At 38.0% G+C, this 20852-nt stretch overlaps 1 protein-coding gene across 1 annotated transcript in view; it reads right to left on the reverse strand.

The window, feature by feature from the left end:
* Positions 1–458: 458 nt before the first annotated feature.
* Positions 459–20852, reverse strand: part of LOC131144415 (uncharacterized) — a 43142-nt gene continuing 22748 nt past the window's right edge. Inside the window, exons 4-9 of the mRNA XM_058093049.1 lie at positions 20585–20665; positions 20401–20502; positions 18673–18786; positions 18448–18531; positions 7454–7525; positions 459–1303 (exon numbers count right to left, since the gene is read on the reverse strand). Of these exons, the coding sequence (XP_057949032.1) occupies positions 1040–1303; positions 7454–7525; positions 18448–18531; positions 18673–18786; positions 20401–20502; positions 20585–20665 (717 nt within the window). The 3' untranslated portion in view covers positions 459–1039. The remainder of the gene's footprint in view (positions 1304–7453; positions 7526–18447; positions 18532–18672; positions 18787–20400; positions 20503–20584; positions 20666–20852) is intronic.

Raw genomic sequence — 20852 nt, forward strand, 5'->3', positions numbered from 1 at the left:
AAAAAATAAACATACTCATAATAAATTATGCATACATTTATAGAAGATAAATGAGTACAGAAGTGAGTGAACTCACTATTATTAATAGTACTAATGAATCTAAAAAAACTTAAAATGAGATAATAAATAAAAATTTAATATTTCTTGTATTGCTCTAAGAAATTACCTAAAATAATTTAAATGAACAAGAAAAAATTCATTTAGGTAGCCCTAAGTAGGATTTAAGGCTTCATTTTTCATAAAAGTTAATTTGTCGGTCAAATTAAAAGTATAACAATAACACCTAAAAAGGTGGCATAAACCCATCTATAATTGTTAGTGAAGTTTTAAAATATAATCAGCTATAATCAATACCAACATACCGAATAACTCTATGCACAAATTTATTTTAAATGATACGAGTATTTTATTTCTATTTTTAAAAGTCCTCTGGAACGAAGACTTGAGGGGTGCGAAACTAATAACAACACCGATTAAACTCGCTGCTTTTTTTTTTCACACAAAAGATACAAGTTGTGTTTTAAGTTAATTGTGTCAATTCAGGAAGAGAACGCCCTACATGGCAAGTTAATAAGCATAAACGTAATACATAAACGTGTACAAAACACGTGGCATCATCCACAACTTCAGGCTGAGGGAGATGGACAGACCTTTGGTGAATGCATTACAGAAGACTTTCCCGTTTTATTGCCGCCGGGCAGCAAGTTCCTGTGCAACCGTGACATCCATGTGGTATTTAAGTGAGTCTTGTTCCCCCAACGATGAACCTCAAAACTAGAATTCCCAAAAGGGAAAGGACTACGGAATAGGGCAGAACTGAAAGAAGTAGTCGGTTCTTATTTACAGACAAGAAAACTAAAGGAAACTCGATTTCTCCCTCAACCACCACCCAACCTTTTCTCATCTCATCTTGCCTTTAGATGAGACTGGAACCTCTGGTCAATAATGTACAATTACACTGGTCAATAATGTACAATTTCAGTCTCTTTCAAGGGGTGGGTAATCCGTTGTGGGAGAGTAACAAGCCTCCACTTTGTCATCAAGTTGACATTCGCCATTTCTTCTTCCCATTCTTTTGCTGCAGCTTGAAGGGGCTCCAGCTCTTTCTACGTTTGGATGTCTCACAGAAGAGGCCAGATGCTAGCGCCTGCTGCAGCCACAGCTCAAACTCCTCCTCTTCGTCAATCATTTCGGCATCCAAATCCCAGGGAAACCTCCTTGAGTTGGATCTTTGAGTCTTCTCCAATCCAACCATGTTCACGTGGAAGCTCGGCCGATGGGTGTTAGGCCTACAAGCCATTCCCTGTACACAACAAATTTGAAATGTATACAAAATATGAAACTGAACAATCAAAGATATATAATGATAAAGCTAACCGAAAAAATAATAAATATCTTCTATTCTTATTTTCAGTTTGTTTTTGTTTTTCTTGTTTTTTTTCTTTTTCTTTTTTCTTTTTCTCACTTTCACCCTTTTTTTATGTTGGGCAGAGGCCTTGTTTGCAATGTAAAGCTACACGTCTGCCAACAGAGCCCTGGCAGCACTTTATCTTTTTCAGGTAACCCTAGCAGCACCTCATCCGCACCTCCAATAACAGGAACACTACAAGAATAAACCAACAGTGGTATTTCAAGCGAAATGTTCTCTGCAATTGAGAGATATCCCCTCCTTCCTGAAACTGACGTTGATACGAGTCCATTTTGAAGTGAGCCATCTCTTTTTGAAATGAGACACCTTACTCTGTACTGCCTTGTCTGGAACAATACTTTGATACTCCTTTGAAAATGAAGGATGACTTCAACTTACAGCAAAAGAAAACTCCAAAGACAGACTGATTATTTCTTGATCCATCAAGTATCCTTAAGATCTAAAGTTATACATTAGTATTTAATGGAAATAACCACGGGGATACACAGATATTTTCTTGTTTTTTACTGGTTCTATCGCTACAAAATGTGGAATAGATCTTGAAGACAGCATCCATGATTGAGGATTGTGTCACACTATTTGCCTATATTTTTTCACACAGCAGGTGGCAAACCCGGATAAAAGAGCAGGGTTGTGTTAAGTAGCTAAAGGCCAGCATAAAACTTGTCAAATCCTTATGACATGAATCTTTACTAAATATTCACCAGGTCATCCCCAACAAGCAACACATTGCAGTTATACCACTAGGATGCGGGGAAAAATGGACAAGGGTGGACTAGAACAAGTCATTCTAAATGGGAGAAGGTTAAGAAGTTAGCACATGAAACTAGGATTAGATTAACAACTCATAATATAGGAAAATTTATGGGAAAGACAATGGAAATCATGGATACAATGATAAGGAAAATTAACTTCACTTGACTTTAGAGAAATTGAAAAATTGGTATTAAACTTTGGTACATAGGAAAAGAAAAACAAAAAAACAGGTTGGGAGTCATTGTAGATAATGACCTGAAAAACAGTGTAGTAAATGTTAAAAGAATAAGAGATAGGATCAGATGATAAATGTCATTAGTGTGTATGCTCCCCAACTAGGCCTCGCAAAACCTTAAAAAGGAAATTTTGGGAAGATATGGATAGTGTTACATAAAGGATGCTAGGCCCTAGAAAAATTAAAAATTTTACGGAAAAAAAAAAAAAGAAAACATTCATAGGAGCTGATTTGAATCGACACATTGGGAAATACAATATAGTTTATGAGAGGTTACACGGAAGCCATGGATATGGAGGTAAAATGAAGTTGGTGATGCAATTTTATATTTTTCCATGTCTTACATTTTGGTTATATTGAATATCTACTTTATAAAAACAGAAGAACAGTTAGTAACTTTAAAGAGTGGGCAAATGAAAACCAATAGATTCCTTCTTAACTAAGAAGAGGGGTCGTCCATCATGTAAGGGTTGTAAAGTTATCACATAGACCCTAAGAGCAACATGAATCAAACACAAGGAAAGAAGGTGGTGGAGCTTGAAGGGAGAAAATATAATAATATTCAAAGATAAAATTATCACAAAGAGTGTTTGAACAATAGTGGATAAGGTAGATGCAAACATTATGTGGAATAGATGGCTAACTCTATAAATATATATATATAGCAAAAGATATTTCAAATGAATCCAGAGGAAGATACTCTAGCAATAAGGAAAGTTGGTGCTGGGATCAAGATGTCCAAAAAGTCATAAAGACAAAAAGAAACTAATATAAAAAAAGGTCATTAGTGAAGCTAAACATAGAGTTTATGATATTTTATATACTGGATTAGATACAAAAGAAGGAGAAGAGGCATATATAACCTTTCTAGAGTTAGAGAAAGAAAGTGCAAAGATTTAGGTAACATAAAATGTATAATGGACGATAATGATAACGTCTTAACTAAAGAAGATGACAGCAAAGAGAGGGAGCAATGATACTTCAATAAGTTGATCAATGAAAATTAAATTGAAAGCTTAAACTTGAAAATGGCAAATGAGGAAAAGATTAAAAAATAAGATATTTATTCACAAAATTAGAGTCACTAAAGCTAAGATGGCTTTAAACAATATGAAAAGTGGGAAATATATCAAAGAGAACAACATCCCAATTGAAGCTTGGAATGTTAAAGGGTTAAAGGAAGTACATGGTTAGCTAATCTATCCAACACAACTATAAAAACCAAGAAAATGCCAAAGGAATAAATGAAAAACACGTTAATACCTTTATACAAAAACAAAATTCATATTCAAAATTGTAATAACTACTACAAAATTAAGATTATGAGTCATATGATGAAACTCTGGAAAGGGTAATTGAATAAAGAACAGGACTAGAAACAAGGATTTCAAAGAATTAATTTGGTTTTATGCCTAAAAAATTGACACTTGAAGCTATTTATCTTTTAAAAATATTAACGGCAAAATTTAGGGAAAAGAAGAGGGACTTTCATTCGGTTTTTTATTGAATTAGAAAAAGCTTATGATGAAGTATCTAGGGAAGTTATTTGGTGGTTTTAGAAAAAAAAGTAGTATGCAATAGATATACTAAGGTCATTAAGGAAATGTACGAGAGAGTAGCGACTGGCATTAGGATTGTAGGAGGAGACCAGAGAATTTCCACTCACAATAGGCGTACGTCAACATTCTACATTAAGCACTTATTTTTTGCTTCAGTGATTGATGAACTCACTAGAAATATTCAAAATGAGATCCCTCGCTTTATGTTGTTTGAAGAGTGGAGAAAAAGCTAGGTATACATGTGATGATTAATGGCAGCGGTGTCTATGACCAAAGGGCTAGGGCGAGAAGTACTAGATGACAGGCATACTATGTGATTACCTATTTGGGCAAGAGATGCAATGGGAATTGAAGCTTGTTGTGATGCTTGATATTGCTGAAATTTGGAATACTCTTCCTCTGACATGGATACAATACATTGGCCCCCACTCGACCCCAAGGGCAAGGAGTCGATGGTGGCTACATTGGCTGCCCTCAAGGGTGTGAAGTCAGTGGTGGCTGCATTGGCAGCAGGTGAAGGTCTGTCATAAAGATCCCAACACTATTCAATAGTATGATAACTCCATCCACATTGAGTGCACTTGTGAGGAGTACCTCTACCTCGTTCATCTCTACCAGTACGACCACTTGAACCACTGCGATAATTTTTGCAGTTGTTTGGTAGAGAACTAGAATCACCCTGTACAACAAAAATTGTCCTCTCATCTGCTCCTCAGGAACGTTGAAAGTTATATGTTGCACGACATTAAGCTCCTCATGAGTACACTTCATCTCTCCAAAATAATCTGCCTATCTCCTTGTTGTAACTAAAGCACTCCTTGGATAATTCATGCATACATATAATGTTACTGGAGTATAGAAGTTTGACATAATCCCAAATCTCCTTGCACATATAGATGCATATACATCTGTGCAATCTGCGATTCCATCAAATTCCATAAAAGGGGAACAATCAAGGCATCTTTTGAACCCACGCATCTTTTCTCCTGTGATAAATCATACATACATGTAATGTTACTAGAGTATAGAAGTTTGACATAATCCCAAATCTCCTTGCATGTATCTAGATGCATATACACTAATGCAATGCATGGCTCCATTGAATTCCATAAAAAGGAAACAAACGAGGCATCTTCTTGAACCCACACGTCTTTTCTCCTGGGATAAATCATACATATGTGTAATGTTACTGAAGTGTAAAAGATTGACATAATCCCAAATGTCCTTGCATGTGTCCAGATGCATCTACATCCGTGCAATCTATGGCTCCATCGAATTCCATAAAAAGGAAACAATTAAGGCATCTTCTTGAACCCACACATCTTTTCTCTTCGCATCAAAAGGATTAGATTGGAGCAAGAGCTCAAATTTCCCTAATCCTGCTAAATAAATACGAACAGCCTTAGACCATTGAGCATAGTTCTTTCCATCCAACTTTTGTGGCAGCGATGTAGGAAACAATTTTTTGGGATTCATAGATTCCATCCCAATGCTCACAAATCAACAACCATACCGAACCGGAAAAAAAAAAAAAAACAATCAAAATTAATCATGACAATCACAAACTATGTGAAGCATTAACACAACCACGGATGAGGTGAACAACTTACTGACGGATATAGCACTGCCACAGCCTCACAACTAAACATATGAATGCTGCCATGGTTCCAAAAAATTCACAAAGAACCCTTCACAAACCTTGAATAAAAATTAACAAAATGCCCCGAGCGCATAGTTGAATAAGGATGAATTTTTTGGCAAAGAACTAGCCTAACAGTTTGATAATATAGTCTAGAGAAGGAATCAGAGCATGGCAGAGGCAAAAAAACAAGTGGCTGGAACTTCACTCACGTGCCAACGCGTGGGGTTGGCCCTGTTGGCATTTGGCCAGCGTGTGGGGGGTCCTCCAGCAATGGGGTTTTGGGGCCGCGGGGGGGTGGTGGTGTTGGGGTTTGTTTATGGGTGTATGGTTGATTTTGGGAAATAATATGGTGGGATGGAGGTGGATTTGGGAAGGACATCAGCAAGAATGGTGTTTTCCGGCGACGGCTGAGGGGAATGGAGTTTAGGTTGGATCATGCTTTGATATTGTGTTAAGATTTGATTAAAATGAATGACCTCACTTGAAGATAGGTCCTTCCCTCTATTTATAATACAAATTAAATACATTCTAATGACAATAATACCCTTACTAACTCTCAATAATTAACATACTAACACACCCAATAATAATAATACTAAAAGAGATAAATAACCTCTAACACTACCTTTAACACTAATCATTCAGAATATTGATCAAGAACTCAAAACAGTTGCTGCAATGGCAAGTTGAAGAGCCGTGTTCCTAATTGCTGGAAGTACCTTAATTACACAACTGCTTGGGCTACAACACCTTTCTTTTATCAAATGATTTTCCTTTCATCCCTTCAGCACAGCTTTCGCCTGAGAAACCTATAAGTCCTTAGCCCGCACCCTTATGACCATTTGCTCTCTCCAATTCATGGTTTTAAATTGCGGTAGCAGGTGAGGTAACGGTAACGGGTGTAACAGGAAGCGGGAGTAGCAGATGTTACATAACGGAAAGCGGGTGTAACGGCCGAGAATTTTTTTGAAGCACACACAAACTTGTGCATATTAGCGCATTTGCATGTTTTAAGCTTTTAGCCCTTTGTAGAAAGAGTTTTAGTGTATTTTGAATCCTTTAGTTCGACTAACTAAATTATTTGGTTAGAGCAACAAGTTTACATTTATTTTAAACCACTATTAATAGAAAAATTACGTGTGTATGCGTATTTATACTTCTAATTGTTCTTATTTATGATAAATTCTTATGTGTGCTAAATTAATTAATAAAACAAAATACATTATACGCTCCATTAATCTATTAGATATATAGGATATATAAATAATACAAATATAAAAAAAAAACTAGAAAACAAATAAGGTTGAAGTTGAAAAATATAGAACATAAATATCACCTTACTAATATTATCAAAATAAAATATTTTCCCAACAAGTTAGTATTTTCAAATTGTTAATTAATGCATCTCTTGTGAGCATTTAAAGAAATAGTAAATTTTGTATCATTGTCATCCTCATTATAATCTTTTCGCCCTCTCGCCACATGGTATATATTGAGAATGATTATGGAGGGAAAATGTGAGAGGAAAAAGTAAAAAATAAAATATTTTTTCTAGCATAACAGTCCTGTAGCGGTTACGTAACGGCTGTAGCGACCTTTACGTAACGGTCAAGGTCCGTAACGGCCTCTACAGCTGTGATTTTTCTTCCCACTGACTTCCTGGTGTGTAACGGTATTGGTAATCCAAAAAAATGTTACGTAACGGCGTTATGTAACGGTCACGGCCTTTATTTAAAACCATCTCCATTCTTTAACAAGTTAAACTGATCCCAGCACTTCTCGCATAATTTTATTGTAAAATTCAGATGATGTGTTGAAAAGAAATCACAAACCTGACAAATAGCCCATTCTGACACATCAAAAATCTTGCTCTCGGCACAAACAAAAGCACGTGGTATTTCAACCTAAAACGCAAAACACTAAACAGTTCAGAAAAATGAACATGAACTTGTTGCATGACAAAAGGAAACATGATAGAGAGACACAAACATGTCATCCAGTGCATAAGGATAAATACAAAAGGGATGGACAACATTACTTTAATAAATATGCAATGTGATAAATCAAGTATTTTCATCTCTAAACCATACATGCTCAAGAATAAGCGCAGCATAACATAACAGAGCTAAAGAGAGGGAAATAAAAATTCTCCAAAATGTTTTGATAAGTAACACCTATCTAAGTTAAATAGCGTGCGTCACACCCTTTCTACTTTAGATTTCTTGTGCTAGTTCTTAAAATTTAAGGGCTACAAATCATTATTTTGGATGTATGTATGGGACTAATCAACTTCTAGGTAAAGTGTGGACCGGGCAGGGGACTCACACTTCACCATATTACATACAAGTGGAAGCCAATTTAGTAACAGCTGTTTCAATGCAGTCATCTTTAGGCATATATTTTCCAAATCAAATTGAACCTCATTCCAAAAAGCGGAAAAAAATTTCACAGTGAGTACAAAGTTTGGAACAAGTCAATATACCCTAACAGTCCCAAAGTGCCCCACTTCAGTAGCCAATTTGATTCATGTTAGGTAACAACTGTGATAGTAGCACATGAATAAAATATGATTGACCTCTTTTTAAGAATCTTCAACAATTCAAGATGACTGAGTAGTTTATAAGAAAGAATAGCTGTTGGGCCACAAGGATCACTCACAGCACAATTGGCAAAGAGAATATAAAACTGTGAGAAATAAAAGAAAATTGAACAACAAAAAAACAAGAAGTTAAATGTGGATTTACACTAGGCCAATGTCCATAGACAGCAAAATAAGACTTCAATTAGTATCAAGGTGTAGAGATAAATATAAGAAGAGTTTATTACTCCTCTCCCAATAATTATAAAAACAAAAAACCCACACCCTTTCCTAACCCAAGAAAAGAAATGTGTTGGGAGGAAGAACCCAAAGTGAACCCTTTACAAACTCACTCTCTTTGGCTGGAACTTACACTCCACAAGACACACCTCACATGCCCATGAGACCCCACTCTTTATATAGACCCCACATGCATGTAATAATCAACCACCAAACAATAACCACGTTACAATATCAATGAATTGTCCCCAACACCAAGACATGACATTGGAAAGATATGCTCTTGCAAGCTTGGGATGAGTAGCCATGCACATTATCCACAAGGAGTCCTTCAAAGAAGAACCCACCAAGCTACAAAGGTCAACCATGCATGCCTTAAAAAGGCAAGCCCGTAATGCATAAACAAACCCAAGGCTATTTAATTGGTCCTGAATACATGCTTGGCATGGAAATTGTGCCCATGTCAACCAAATAATGCAGTCATTTATGCATTTCCAATACATGGTTCAAATTCAAACACCTTCTCCCTTTTATATTATTTTATTTTATTTTGTCATTGAATAAATTGGGTCCAACTCAAGGACCAAACCAACAAATCTCCAACTCATGCAAATGTGGGGCTATCACAAAGCTTATAACCTCCACCTTGATAAAAACCACCACTTGCCAGCCACCAATACCACCAAATTCACCTTGGCTTGAAACATAGAGAAGTTTCGCATGGCCTATTGTCACGAACTAAACTTGTTCAGGGCATTATGCTTGCCTATGACCGCTTATCTCGTGTGCTTGGGATGGGTTTCCATCGTGTAAATACTAGCGTAGGGTTATTTTCTACTAGTCGAGTCTTTGTATGTCAAATAAGGCAGTATGACTCCTCGGTCACTTTGATGTTTCCTAGTGTCAAGATGATAATTACATAAAAACCTCTTTAGGGGAGGGTAAGTGTTCATCAGTCATTGTAAAACTCACTAGCTATTGTCAACGTGTTTAGCCTATTTAGCCTACTTGCCTCCCTCACTAAACACACCATGTCAACGGAGGTGTTGTTAATGAATTATGTTTGCTTCAATGTTTACTGCTTGCTTGCCACGACTTTCATGATTTGATTACTGTTTCCACTGCTATTTGAATGAATGTTAATGAAAGTGCTTCGTGGATGAATGTTGGTAAACGATAGGCTGGCTAGTTAAGCAAGAGTGCTTTAACTAGCACTGCACGGCCCTTCACAAGGGTATGAAAATAGTCGGACCGTGACATTTGGTATCAGAACCAAGTCGGTGACACTTGGTCAAAGCCCAAGGTTGAGTTGCTACGTGAATTCGATTGCCTTCGTTGTTGGATTTGGAAAGCTTTGGTAAGTGACCATGGCACCAAACAATGCTGAGAGGATCAACATGCTGGAAGCACAAGTTGAGACAACAACCAACACTATGACCGCAGAGGTGGCCCAGATGAGAGAACTGGTTGATGAAGTGATGGGATCACAAAAACATCAAGCAGGTTTGATAGGCGACATGTCAGAGGACTTTCGCCACACAGTTGAAACTTTGCAGTCGGGGATGGGTGATCTGGATGCAAAGGTGAATCTGATGGTTCTTGCTATGGGGAACTCCAACACTCCGGGAGTTAGCAAGACCAAGGTACCAGAACCCAGGACGTATGGGGGTGCCCGAGATGCCAAGGAGTTGGAGAACTTCTTATTTAATGTGGAGCAGTCTTTCGCGCTATGAGGATGGCCTCAGAACAGGCAAAGGTGAATACTGCGACCATGTACTTGGTTGGTGATGCCAAACTATGGTGGCGTACCAAGTACCAAGAGATTGAAAATGGAAAATGAAAGCTGTGTAATCGATAATTGGGCAAACTTGAAGAGAGAGCTCAAGACCCAATTCTTTCCTGAGAATGTTGAGTATAATGCAAGGAGAAAACTAAGAGATCTCAAGCATATGGGGTCGGTTAGGGAATATGTAACACAATTTTCTGCTTTAATGTTGGATATTCAGGATATGTCAGAGAAGGACAAGTTGTTCTACTTTCTCGAGGGGATGAAACTGTGGGCAAGAACTGAACTTCATAGGCAAAGGGTTCAAGACTTGTCAACTGCACAAGCTGCTGCAGAACGCTTGACTGACTACACTGGTGATGATACCACCTTGTCCAAACAGTTTGACGGAGAGGGAAACAGTGGAAAGTCTTTCAAGAAAGCCAAACCCAAGAGTGGGGGAGCCGACTCTAAATCATCAACCTCAAAGAAAGCTTCGTCGTCTCAAGGGTTCAACACACCCAATAGAAAGGGGAAGAGTAAAATTTCGTGCTACTTATGTGGTGGATCTCACAAAGTGAGTGAGTGTCAACACAAGAGATTACTTAATGCCTTACAAGCTTCCACTTCGGGAAAAGAGTTGGAAAGCAAGGAAGAGGATAATGCCTCGAGGGTGGGTTCAATGCGGCTGGTGAGCGCATTGGAAAAGCAGGCAAAAACACTGAAAGTTACATGAGCAAAAGGGTTAATGTTTGTGGATACAAGGGCTACTCATAATTTTGTTTCGCAGTTGGAAGCATGGAGACTCAACTTATCCTTAGAGAAGGATACAGGATGCATGAAAGCAGTTAACTCTGTAGCCCAGCTTACTCTGGGAGTAGCCAAGCAAGTGGCTGTAAAACTTCAACAGTGGAAAGGTCATGCGAATTTCACAGCGGTGCCATTGGATGACTTTCCAGTCATTCTAGGAATGGAGTTCCTACGGGGGACGACGGCAGTGCTGATGCCTTCGGCTGGTTCCCTGTGTCTGATGGGAGATCACTCGTGCATGGTGCAAGTCATTGCGATGAAAGGAGACGACGGGAAGTCACTTTCAGCCATAAAACTCAACGAGGGATTGGGTCAGGGTGAGCAAACACGTCTAGCCACGGTGGTGGTAGACAAAGAAGTAGGCCAAGAGCTGAAGCCTACGAGCATCCAAGAGGTGTTGGATGAGGATAAGGAGGTGTTGCTGGATAAGCTATCTCACAATTTGCCTTCACGATGGACTGTAGAGTATGAGATCAAGTTGTTATCAAGAGTGAAACCACTTGCTAAAGGGCCATGTCGGATTGTGCCTCGAGAGATAGTAGAGTTGGGGAAACAACTTGATGAATTGGAGCCGAGATGTGTTCGCCTTTCCAAAACACCGTTGGGAGCATCGGTGTTGTTTCAAAGAAACATGAAGAGCATCTACGGAAGGTATTCAAGAGGCTGAGAGAAAATAGTCTAAATGTGAAGAAAGAGAAGTGCTCTTTCGCTCTACGGAGCAACAAATTCCTCGATCATGTGGTTGAACAAGGTCGTATCCAAAGGGGTATGGAGAAGGTAAAGATGATTCAAGAACGGAAGATCCCCACGACAGTGAAAGAGTTGCGTTCCTTTCTTGGCTTTACTAAATATTGCAGGAAGTTCGTTGAGGGGTATTCGCGAAAAATGACTCCAATGACAGGACTACTGGGGAGGTATTATTGGCCGCACACGTGGGATGATGTGGTTGATTATACCAAAACTTGTCTCACTTGCCAACAAGACAAGGGGGAGCAGAAAGAGTATGGTACTTTCATGGCGGCACCAAAGTATTGGTCGGCAGAGGAGACGACACAATTGTTCCTTGTGACAGTTGTGAAACATTGGGGTGTTCCTCAAGTTATTATTTGTGACCGAGATTTAATGTTCACTGACAACTTCTTGATAAAAATTTTCAGGATATTCAGGTCACACCTTGACACCTCTTCGAGTTATCAACGACAGACAGGCGAACAGATGAAGAGATTCATAGAGCTACTAAAAGTACTCGTGCCATTTAGTCAACGACAACCAAAAGAATGGCGTGCAACTACTTGATGTGGCTCCCTTCTGTGGCAATGCCCAAAGAAGCTCAACAACCAAGAAGAGTCTTTTTTAGCTTGTTACAGGCCAGCTGCCGTTGTTACCTCACACAGTGGGCGAGCCATACAGACGAAAAAGTCCCAGGGCGTACATCTTCACCAGTGAATGGAGACAGAATGTAGAGTTTGCCCAAACCCATATGGAAAAAGCTTTTAAGCAGATGAAGAAGTGGGCAGATCAGGGGAGAAGACCGTAGTTTCATGTCAACTGCCTCAAGCCGTTCAACGCCAACACCAATGACCTGAGCAGAAGTCAGCCAAACAGAGCAGGGTTGAAGATAGTGCAACCTGACAGACGTGAAGTTGAAGAGATCCTTGCAGATAGAAAGTCCATATCCTCAAGGAAGAAGCGGCAGAAGTTCCTAGTGAAGTGGAAATGTCTTGATGACAAAGAAATCAGCTGGATTTCTACGAAAGATAGTCAACCGTTGTACCTACCACCAAAGTCTCCGAGAACGTCAACTGCATAAGTGGGGGAGAATGCCACGAGCTAAGCTTGTTCAGGGCATTATGCTTGCCTGTGACCGCTTATCTCATGTGCTTGGGATGGCTTTCTATCATGTAAATACTAGTGTAGGGTTATTTTCTGCTAGTAGTCTTTGTATGCCAAATAAGGCAGTATGACTCCTCGATCACTTTGATATTTCTTAGTGCCAGGATGATAATTACATAAAAACCTCTTTAGGGGAGGATGAGTGTTCATCAGTCATTGTAAAACTCACTAGCTATTGTCAACATGTTTAGCCTACTTGCCTCCCTCACTAAACACACCATGTCAACGAAGGTGTTGTTAATGAATTATGTTTGCGTCAATGTTTACAGCTTGCTTGCCACAGCTTTCATGATTTGATAATTGTTTCCGCTACTATTTGAATGAATGTTAATGAAAGTACTTCGTGAATGAATGTTGGTAAACAATAGGCTAGCTAGTTAAGTAAGAGTGCTTTAGCTAGCGCCGCACGGCCCTTCACAAGGGTGTGAAAATAGTTGGACCGTGACACCTATCCTTTTCTATTGGAAATACCTCTACCTTTTCTTGAACTAGACTTTAGTTTGTTGCTTCCACTACCTTTCACTTCCTTGGAAAGCAATTCCTTTTTCCATGCACTTGAACCACCCACTTTTTTCATTAATATGGTACTAATGCTTGTACGAGTTTCTTACTCAAGATGCCTTCATCACCACAAGTGCACCCTTCATTATTTTGACACATCTACCTTGACTGGTGAACTTATACCCTCTCGAATCTAATTTGTGGAGCGAAATCAAGTTTTCTTTCAAGTTCATTATGTGTATAACAATTTGAAGAGTTCTCACAACACCACCATACATCTTTATGTGAATACAACCAATTCCTACCACATTGGATTTGGAGTTGTTTCCCATTGTCACAAAACCATCCTCACATATATCATAAGAACAAAACCATGATCTATGAGAACATATATGATAAGTTGCATCACTATCAAGAATCCAACTTTGAACTAGCACGACCTTCAAACCCTAGCCATTGCTGTACATTGTAGCCTTCAAACCCTAGCCAGTGCCGGCAGTACAACGATGCAGCCTCCATCGCCAGATGTCATTTCATGGAAGGCTTTAATCCTCTTTAAGCCTTAGAAGGATGGGTCTCTTTGTCTCTCGCGTAACAACTCTCTCACCCTCATGCAAACATGAACATGGTTGAGTTAGCAAGAGGTGATGTTAAAGCGTTAAGTGCAGATCAAAGGAAAATCCTTCGATTAAGATTGTAAAAGGAGGAGGAGACCCCTTTATTGTTCGTGCTCGAGAATAACGTTTCCCAAAATAGGTGGGTTAACTTCACGAAGGAGGCAACTTTCTAGCTCTCTTATGGCCTATATGCTTTAGTTCAATTGGAAAGGGGCTCCAGAAGCATTCACAAGCAAAACTTCCATCAATGGATGGCAATTAGGTGGACGAGGGTGGGGAAATCTTTAGAATTAGAGTTGAGAGGGGAAAAGTAAGAATTTTTCAATGTTCATTTCAAGAAGTGAAAAGGAATTGGATGGCAAAGCTTCGCGAAAGAGTTCGGCTAATTTGAAAACAAAATAAGGCACAATTTTGAAGGAGCAAGTTGCAAGCACTCCAATAACTAGATCATGGAGTAAGTTGGTGATGGTAGGAAAGATAGCTGAAGGTTGCTCAAGTAGTCTACAATCAAAAAAATTGTACTTTAGTTGCGGGGCTTATCTACGAATGAAGGAATCGGGGGTGTCGTTACCAGATTACAACACCGCTCAATCAGAGGTGAATATCCATAAGGTGCAGGGAACTAGGGTTTTGGTGGTTGCTACTAATCTTGCAAAGGTGCCTAAGGCCTCGAAAGGGGACAATGAGAGGTCGAAGTCTAGGCCTAGTCGTCTAGTACTCATCCTAGATTTGGGCCTAGTTTTTCACAAAGGTGGGGCTTCCTTTTTAACAAAGTTGGGCCATTTAATAGAATGGGCCCAATGTTTTGACAAGAATTCTTTGGGACTTTCTCTGGATTCAAAAGAAATCTCTTATAAACAGGGGCTTTCATAAATAGGCCCCGTTTCTAAAAAGGCCCAGGGGAAGGATATGGGTGTTCAGGCCCTTCCCTTGCACAACCCTATTTCTAAACAAGCACATTTTCCTAGCCAAAATTTACATACGAGTGAGGTGAGTATTCAACAAGATGTTAATGAAATACAAAATCTTTCTCCAGCTCTCCAAAATAAGAGTAGAATGGATCAACATTTAGAGTGTAATAAAGATGATTTTAATTTGGTTTTGAATTCAGTTTGTGAAGAAAGTAAAGATAATAATAGAAGTTTCAGGTTGGATGTTGTTTCTGATTTTGAAGAGGGATTAGAGGTTGGTATCGACGAGATTAATAAAAAAGAAGCTGGATTGGGAAGGAAATCTGGTGTTTCAAGATTTAATTTTGAAAAATCTAAGGGTCCTAAGGTGTATGCTCGTCAAAAGGCTACAATGATGGGTGCAAAAATGTAGAAATTATTTGAAGTAGAAAGAAAACATTCCAGTGAGATAAAGCTAAAGATTATAAGGAGATATTCTGAAGGAGAGTTGAGCATTGTGGAAGATACACTTGCTAAGATGAAGGATATAGCAAATTATGGAGTTAGCAAAGGAAAGGAGGCTAAGAAATGGTGGGATTTTTCAAATAACAATAGTGATGACATCAGCAAGTTTGACTGTGGTGGTAGTTTGTTGTTGGATGAGGTTTGCGAACAACATGGACATGTTTTCTTACTTTTGTGATGTTCTCGAGGATTGGAGGGCGTTCGTCTTTTTGAGAACGATGGGTTGGATAATGAAATGCAGTGCAATTATCGAATTTTACCTACACGAGTGGAGGTGATTTCTAGGAAGGATCTAGAAACACAAGATATAATGGATAAATTGGATTTTAAAATGTGTGATGCCAGTGAAATTGAAGTGCACTTTGATGGGGGCAAAGAACAAAGCGAAGAAGGGTCAAAGGGAGCATGCAAATTTAAAGTGCTCAGTGAATTATGACTAAAAGGGATTGAAAAGTGGTTTTCTTGGATCAGAGTGCTTTTCGGGTTATTTATATTTAATTTTATTTTTTATTTGTTATTTATAATTTTCATATTTATTATTATTTTTTGTTTTTTTTTCTATTTTTTATTTTTTTAGGTGGAGCACTTGTCCCCTTATGTTGTAACTTCTCTTTCTCAATCTAATATACCTTATTTTACTATCTAAAATAAATAAAGAATCCAGCTTTCATGAGGTATCAAACTCTCATACTTGATTTGTTTTGTTGTCTTGATTCTTTCAATACCAGCTTTCTTTCTTGACATTCACTCCACGTTCCTTCTTAGACATGTCCTTTCTTTCCAAAATGTCAACACACAAGTCAACCATTCCGAGTTTTTCAATAACTTCTTGACGATGTTCTATGTTCACTCAACCATCCTCTAGAACAAGAGCTTCATTTCTGCTGAACCCAAAACTTTCTACAATTGCATTCCTCTAAAGTTCATTGGCCAATAATGTGGTCGTCACATCTTCCCATTTGTGTTGGTTTTCCTTGAATCAACTAAAGTTCATGACAAGACCATCAAAACTATCCAGCAACAAAGAAAGCAAAGTCACGGACTTGTCTTCATTTTGCAATACCACACAATGCTTTCCAATTGACTTAATATGTCATGGAAAACATTCAAGTGATTCAAGAATTCCCCACCTTCACTCATCTTCAAGGAATAGAGCTTCCCCTTCAAGATAATTTGAATGAAGAGAGATTTAGATTGATATAGACATTCCAATCTTACCAACAAATATGCTGTCATTTTCTTAGCTTTATATTGAAAAAGATATCATCTGATAGAAACAAACAAATTGTAACAGTCATTTTCATGTCCATTTCTACTCAATCGTCATCAAATATCTTTTTTGGATTTTTTTCCCTCACTGAGCAAGGCTTTGTATCGCGTAAGGTGTACCAACAAGTCATGGACCTCTAAGTTCCATAGTTCAAAGTTATTTCGTCATCAAATTTATTCACATCAAATAGATTGCTCACAACCTTGTCAATCTTTTCCTTCCAAGCAATTTTTTCAAACTCCTCGCTAATAAAAACCACAACTTTTATCCCAACTTGATAGGCCACAAGAATAACCCACACTACCATTCACAAAGAGGCAAGACAAAATTGCAAGAAATAAAAGAAAATTGAACAACAACAACACAAGAAGTTAACGTGGTTTGGAACTTGGCCCACGTCCACAAGCAATCCGACAGAAGCTCAATTATTATCTAGGTATAGAGAAGCTCATATCCCTTTCCTAACCCAAGAAAAGAAATGTGAAGGAGGAAGAACCCAAGATGAACCCTTTTCCAAATTCACTCTCTTCTAACTAGAACTTACTCCACAAGACACACAACCCACATGCTGTCACGAGCGAAGCTTGTTCAAGGCATTATGGTTGCTTGTGACCACATGTCTTGTGTACAAGGGATGGATAACCATCATATAAATAGCAGTGTTGGTCATATTCTTTGAGTAGGATAATGCTTTAGTGTAAAATGGGAGTATGACTCCCCAATCAATTTAATATTTCCTAGTACCAAAGATAGAATAGCTTAGACAGCTCTTCAAGGGAAGGCGAGTGTTCATCAATCATTGTAAAACTCACTAGCTTTTGTAAACATGTTAGGCCTATTTGCCTCCCTCCTAAATATATATAGCCTAAAAAGGTATTAATGATGAATTATGTTGCTTTATGTTTATCGCATGACTCTTGTCTACTTTCATACATGTTTAATCCTTCCACTTAACTTTGTAATCGATGTTCGAGAAATTGTTTATGAGGTGAAACCGCAATATACTTTTGGTTGACTAGTTAAGCAAGAGTACTAGCCTACAACAAGAAACGCAAGGCCCATCACAAGTTGCGAAGTGCTCAGCCCATGGTTTTGAAAAGATATACTCTTGCACGCTTGGGAAAGGTAGACGTGCACATCATCCCACTAGGAGTCCTCAAATAAGAAACACTGAGCAACGAAAGCCAACCATGCATGCCTTAAAGACAAGCCCCAACTAATGCATAACTGATCTTGAAAACCTGCTTCGCACAGAAATCATGCCCATGTCAACCAAATATTAAAGTCATTTATGCATTCCCCGTGCAAGCTTCAAAACTTCCAAACACCCATGTCCCTTTTCTTTTTTATCATTATTTTATTTTATCACTTGAGTAAGTTGTGCCCCATCCCCCATGGCTGCGACCAACCCAACAATGGTAACCAAAAAAAAAAGACTTCTAGCATTTTCAATGCGAACCTTTAACTGCTTGAAGAAAACAAGTACTCTATGTTCTCTTTTGTTTGCTGTATTGAGCATAATGTCTAAGAAAATTGCAAAATCACGCAGTAAACTGGTCTAGACAGCAATCAGATCACTAAATATTTTCCAAACCAAACATTACTGGAAACAGCACATTTCCTTAACCAGACGAGACAAATCACCAAATGAACCATTTGATAAATTAAATTATATAAATGAATTGGTCAAAGAAACCACATAAAATTTTAAGTTCATTAATCTAAAACAGGAACTACCTTTTGAGGCCTCTCAAAAACCAATGAGCCTTTGTATTCAACCCATCCATCACCATCCTTTGCTTGATGATATTGACAACAGTCCTGATGCCAAAACTAGTCTCATAATTAAGAATGTCTGGGTGGGTATGTGTGCATATGTGTGCTTGTGTGTGTGTGTGTGTGTGTGTGTGTGTGTGTGAGAGAGAGAGAGAGAGAGAGAACTAACACGTTCATAAGACAAACCTGACACCATCTTGCCTTGGCCTTAGACCTGTTGGTGCACACCCATATATGTGAATTCCCACACTTCGTGCAATGAATACACCTTGACTCTTCGGAGCAGTAATCAGAATTATCCTGCTTATTGTAAAGGTACATTCATGTTAAAGAATTCATTTATCACTCATCATAAATGAATTCAGTTAAATGGATTAGAACTTCATGCCAGCTAAAGAATTGATTAAAGGAAACATATAATACCACATTAGCATGCCTCACTGGGACATCAAATGAAACCATGGAGTAGGTTTCCATAAAGTACGCATAGTACCTCTCTGCTCTTTGCCACCATACCTACCTTAAAGCTACAGATAGGATTTTCAAAAATAAAAGTAGGAGAGGAATGGAGTGCATGAATTCATCCTCTTAGGGGCATGCCCCATTTTTGTCTACCATTAAGGCAATTCACGTGAACAGTATCTGTGCAAGTGTGAGAATGGTACACATGATGATATGTGGAAAGGCAATAACAACTTTGCTATTTCCAAAACACTGAATAAATCAAATTGCAGATCAAAATAGTATGCATGAACTGTATGAACCGCCCAAATAAGATTGCTTGAACAGTGAACCAGTGCCTACTGCTCACCACATCAAAATATTTCCATTAATGAAACATGTAAATGCATTGAAAAATAAAAGAATACAAGTCTAATGAAACGGTTGCTACAAAGGTTTCTTATGTTGAAATTCCACCAAAGGGAAAAAAGGAAAATTGCTAGCAGAATAATGAAATTTGAGAAAATTATTTCAGTGGAAGTATGGACATTAGTTTCATTATTCTTCTTGCAAGGCCCATCCTTTTTCTGCATGTGTATTATACAAAAATGAGACCAATGCTTCTATTTTGCTTCAAAAAATACGGGAATTAGTTTTGTTATTCTGCTTGCATTGGCTTCCTGCAAAATTATTTAGAGGTTACGAAGTTTTTGGTTTAGCATGCTGGTGGTTCAGTTTCCATTACAGTCTTGGCCAATAGGTGACGTCTAAGATCTAGTGGAATGTGCTTTATTAGCTATTGTCATGTGTATTTTACTGGAAGGAAATGCCAGGATATTCAGTGACGAGTTTGATCCTAACTTTGTCAATTGTTAAAGGAGAGTAGTGTTCTTTGGATAATTGAGGTCTTCCACACAGGTGTTTTTTCAGGGTTCATATACAACTGTAAAGCTCTGGTTTTTTAATTAGTTTTCCCATCTGTTTCCACTCTGGTTGTTGTCTGCGCTTTTTTTTTGGTGGACTACTCATCCTTTATGGTACTTTATTTCCTTAAATTTCTTTTTTCCTATTTTTTTTTTAAGAAAAAGTCAACCTCCATATCCTAACCCAGTTAATTATACTTCACTCATAAAATAATATTTCTAAATTGGAATGCATAAATACAAACTAAATTCTTTGTGTCAGACCCACATGTTGCAAAACTAGCACAAAATCATTGAATAGGACCATGAAACAGAAAAGGATTCGTATCGGTAGACAAACAAGTCCAGACAAAGATGTCAATGATGTGAAAAGAAAAATCAAAAACAAAGATTGCACATTTCCAAGAGAAACACTTTCTTTTTAAGTTCATATATGTTCCTCATCATTCTCTCCTATTTAGCATAATCATGGTATCAGTAATTATAAAATTACCCCAGAAGAATTGGTGATGAACCATAATATATCAGCTACAGAATGAGACAACAATACCTTTTGAGAAGCAGCATGAGCTTTCTGACAAACGGTCTTAGATTCTTCCTCCTTTCTCAATTGCTCATCATAATCTCTCTTCTTTGTAGAGTCGGAAAGGACCTAAAAATTTTAAGCATTATATGTTGCAGACAGGGCCACATCAACATTTTAACTAGAGGAAAAACTAAATTTTTATGAATACCTCAAATGCACATTGAAGTTTTTTAAATGATTCACTTGCAAGTGGACTTCCCCTATTTTTATCAGGATGCACAAGCATTGCCTGCACAAAAAAGGAGAGCAATAAACATTTCAGGGACAGAAAAAAGAAAGATAACTAAACCGATGGCATTATGAAGACAAACTACTAGATAAGAAATATGGAAAAAATACAAGTTAATATAATCTAAAAAACAATATAATATAAGCCACGCCTCTTGATTAAAATGTAATCACTCCAGTTCATTGAT

Source organism: Malania oleifera, chromosome 12, assembly GCF_029873635.1.
Source record: "Malania oleifera isolate guangnan ecotype guangnan chromosome 12, ASM2987363v1, whole genome shotgun sequence".
Classification (NCBI taxonomy): Eukaryota; Viridiplantae; Streptophyta; class Magnoliopsida; order Santalales; family Ximeniaceae; genus Malania; species Malania oleifera.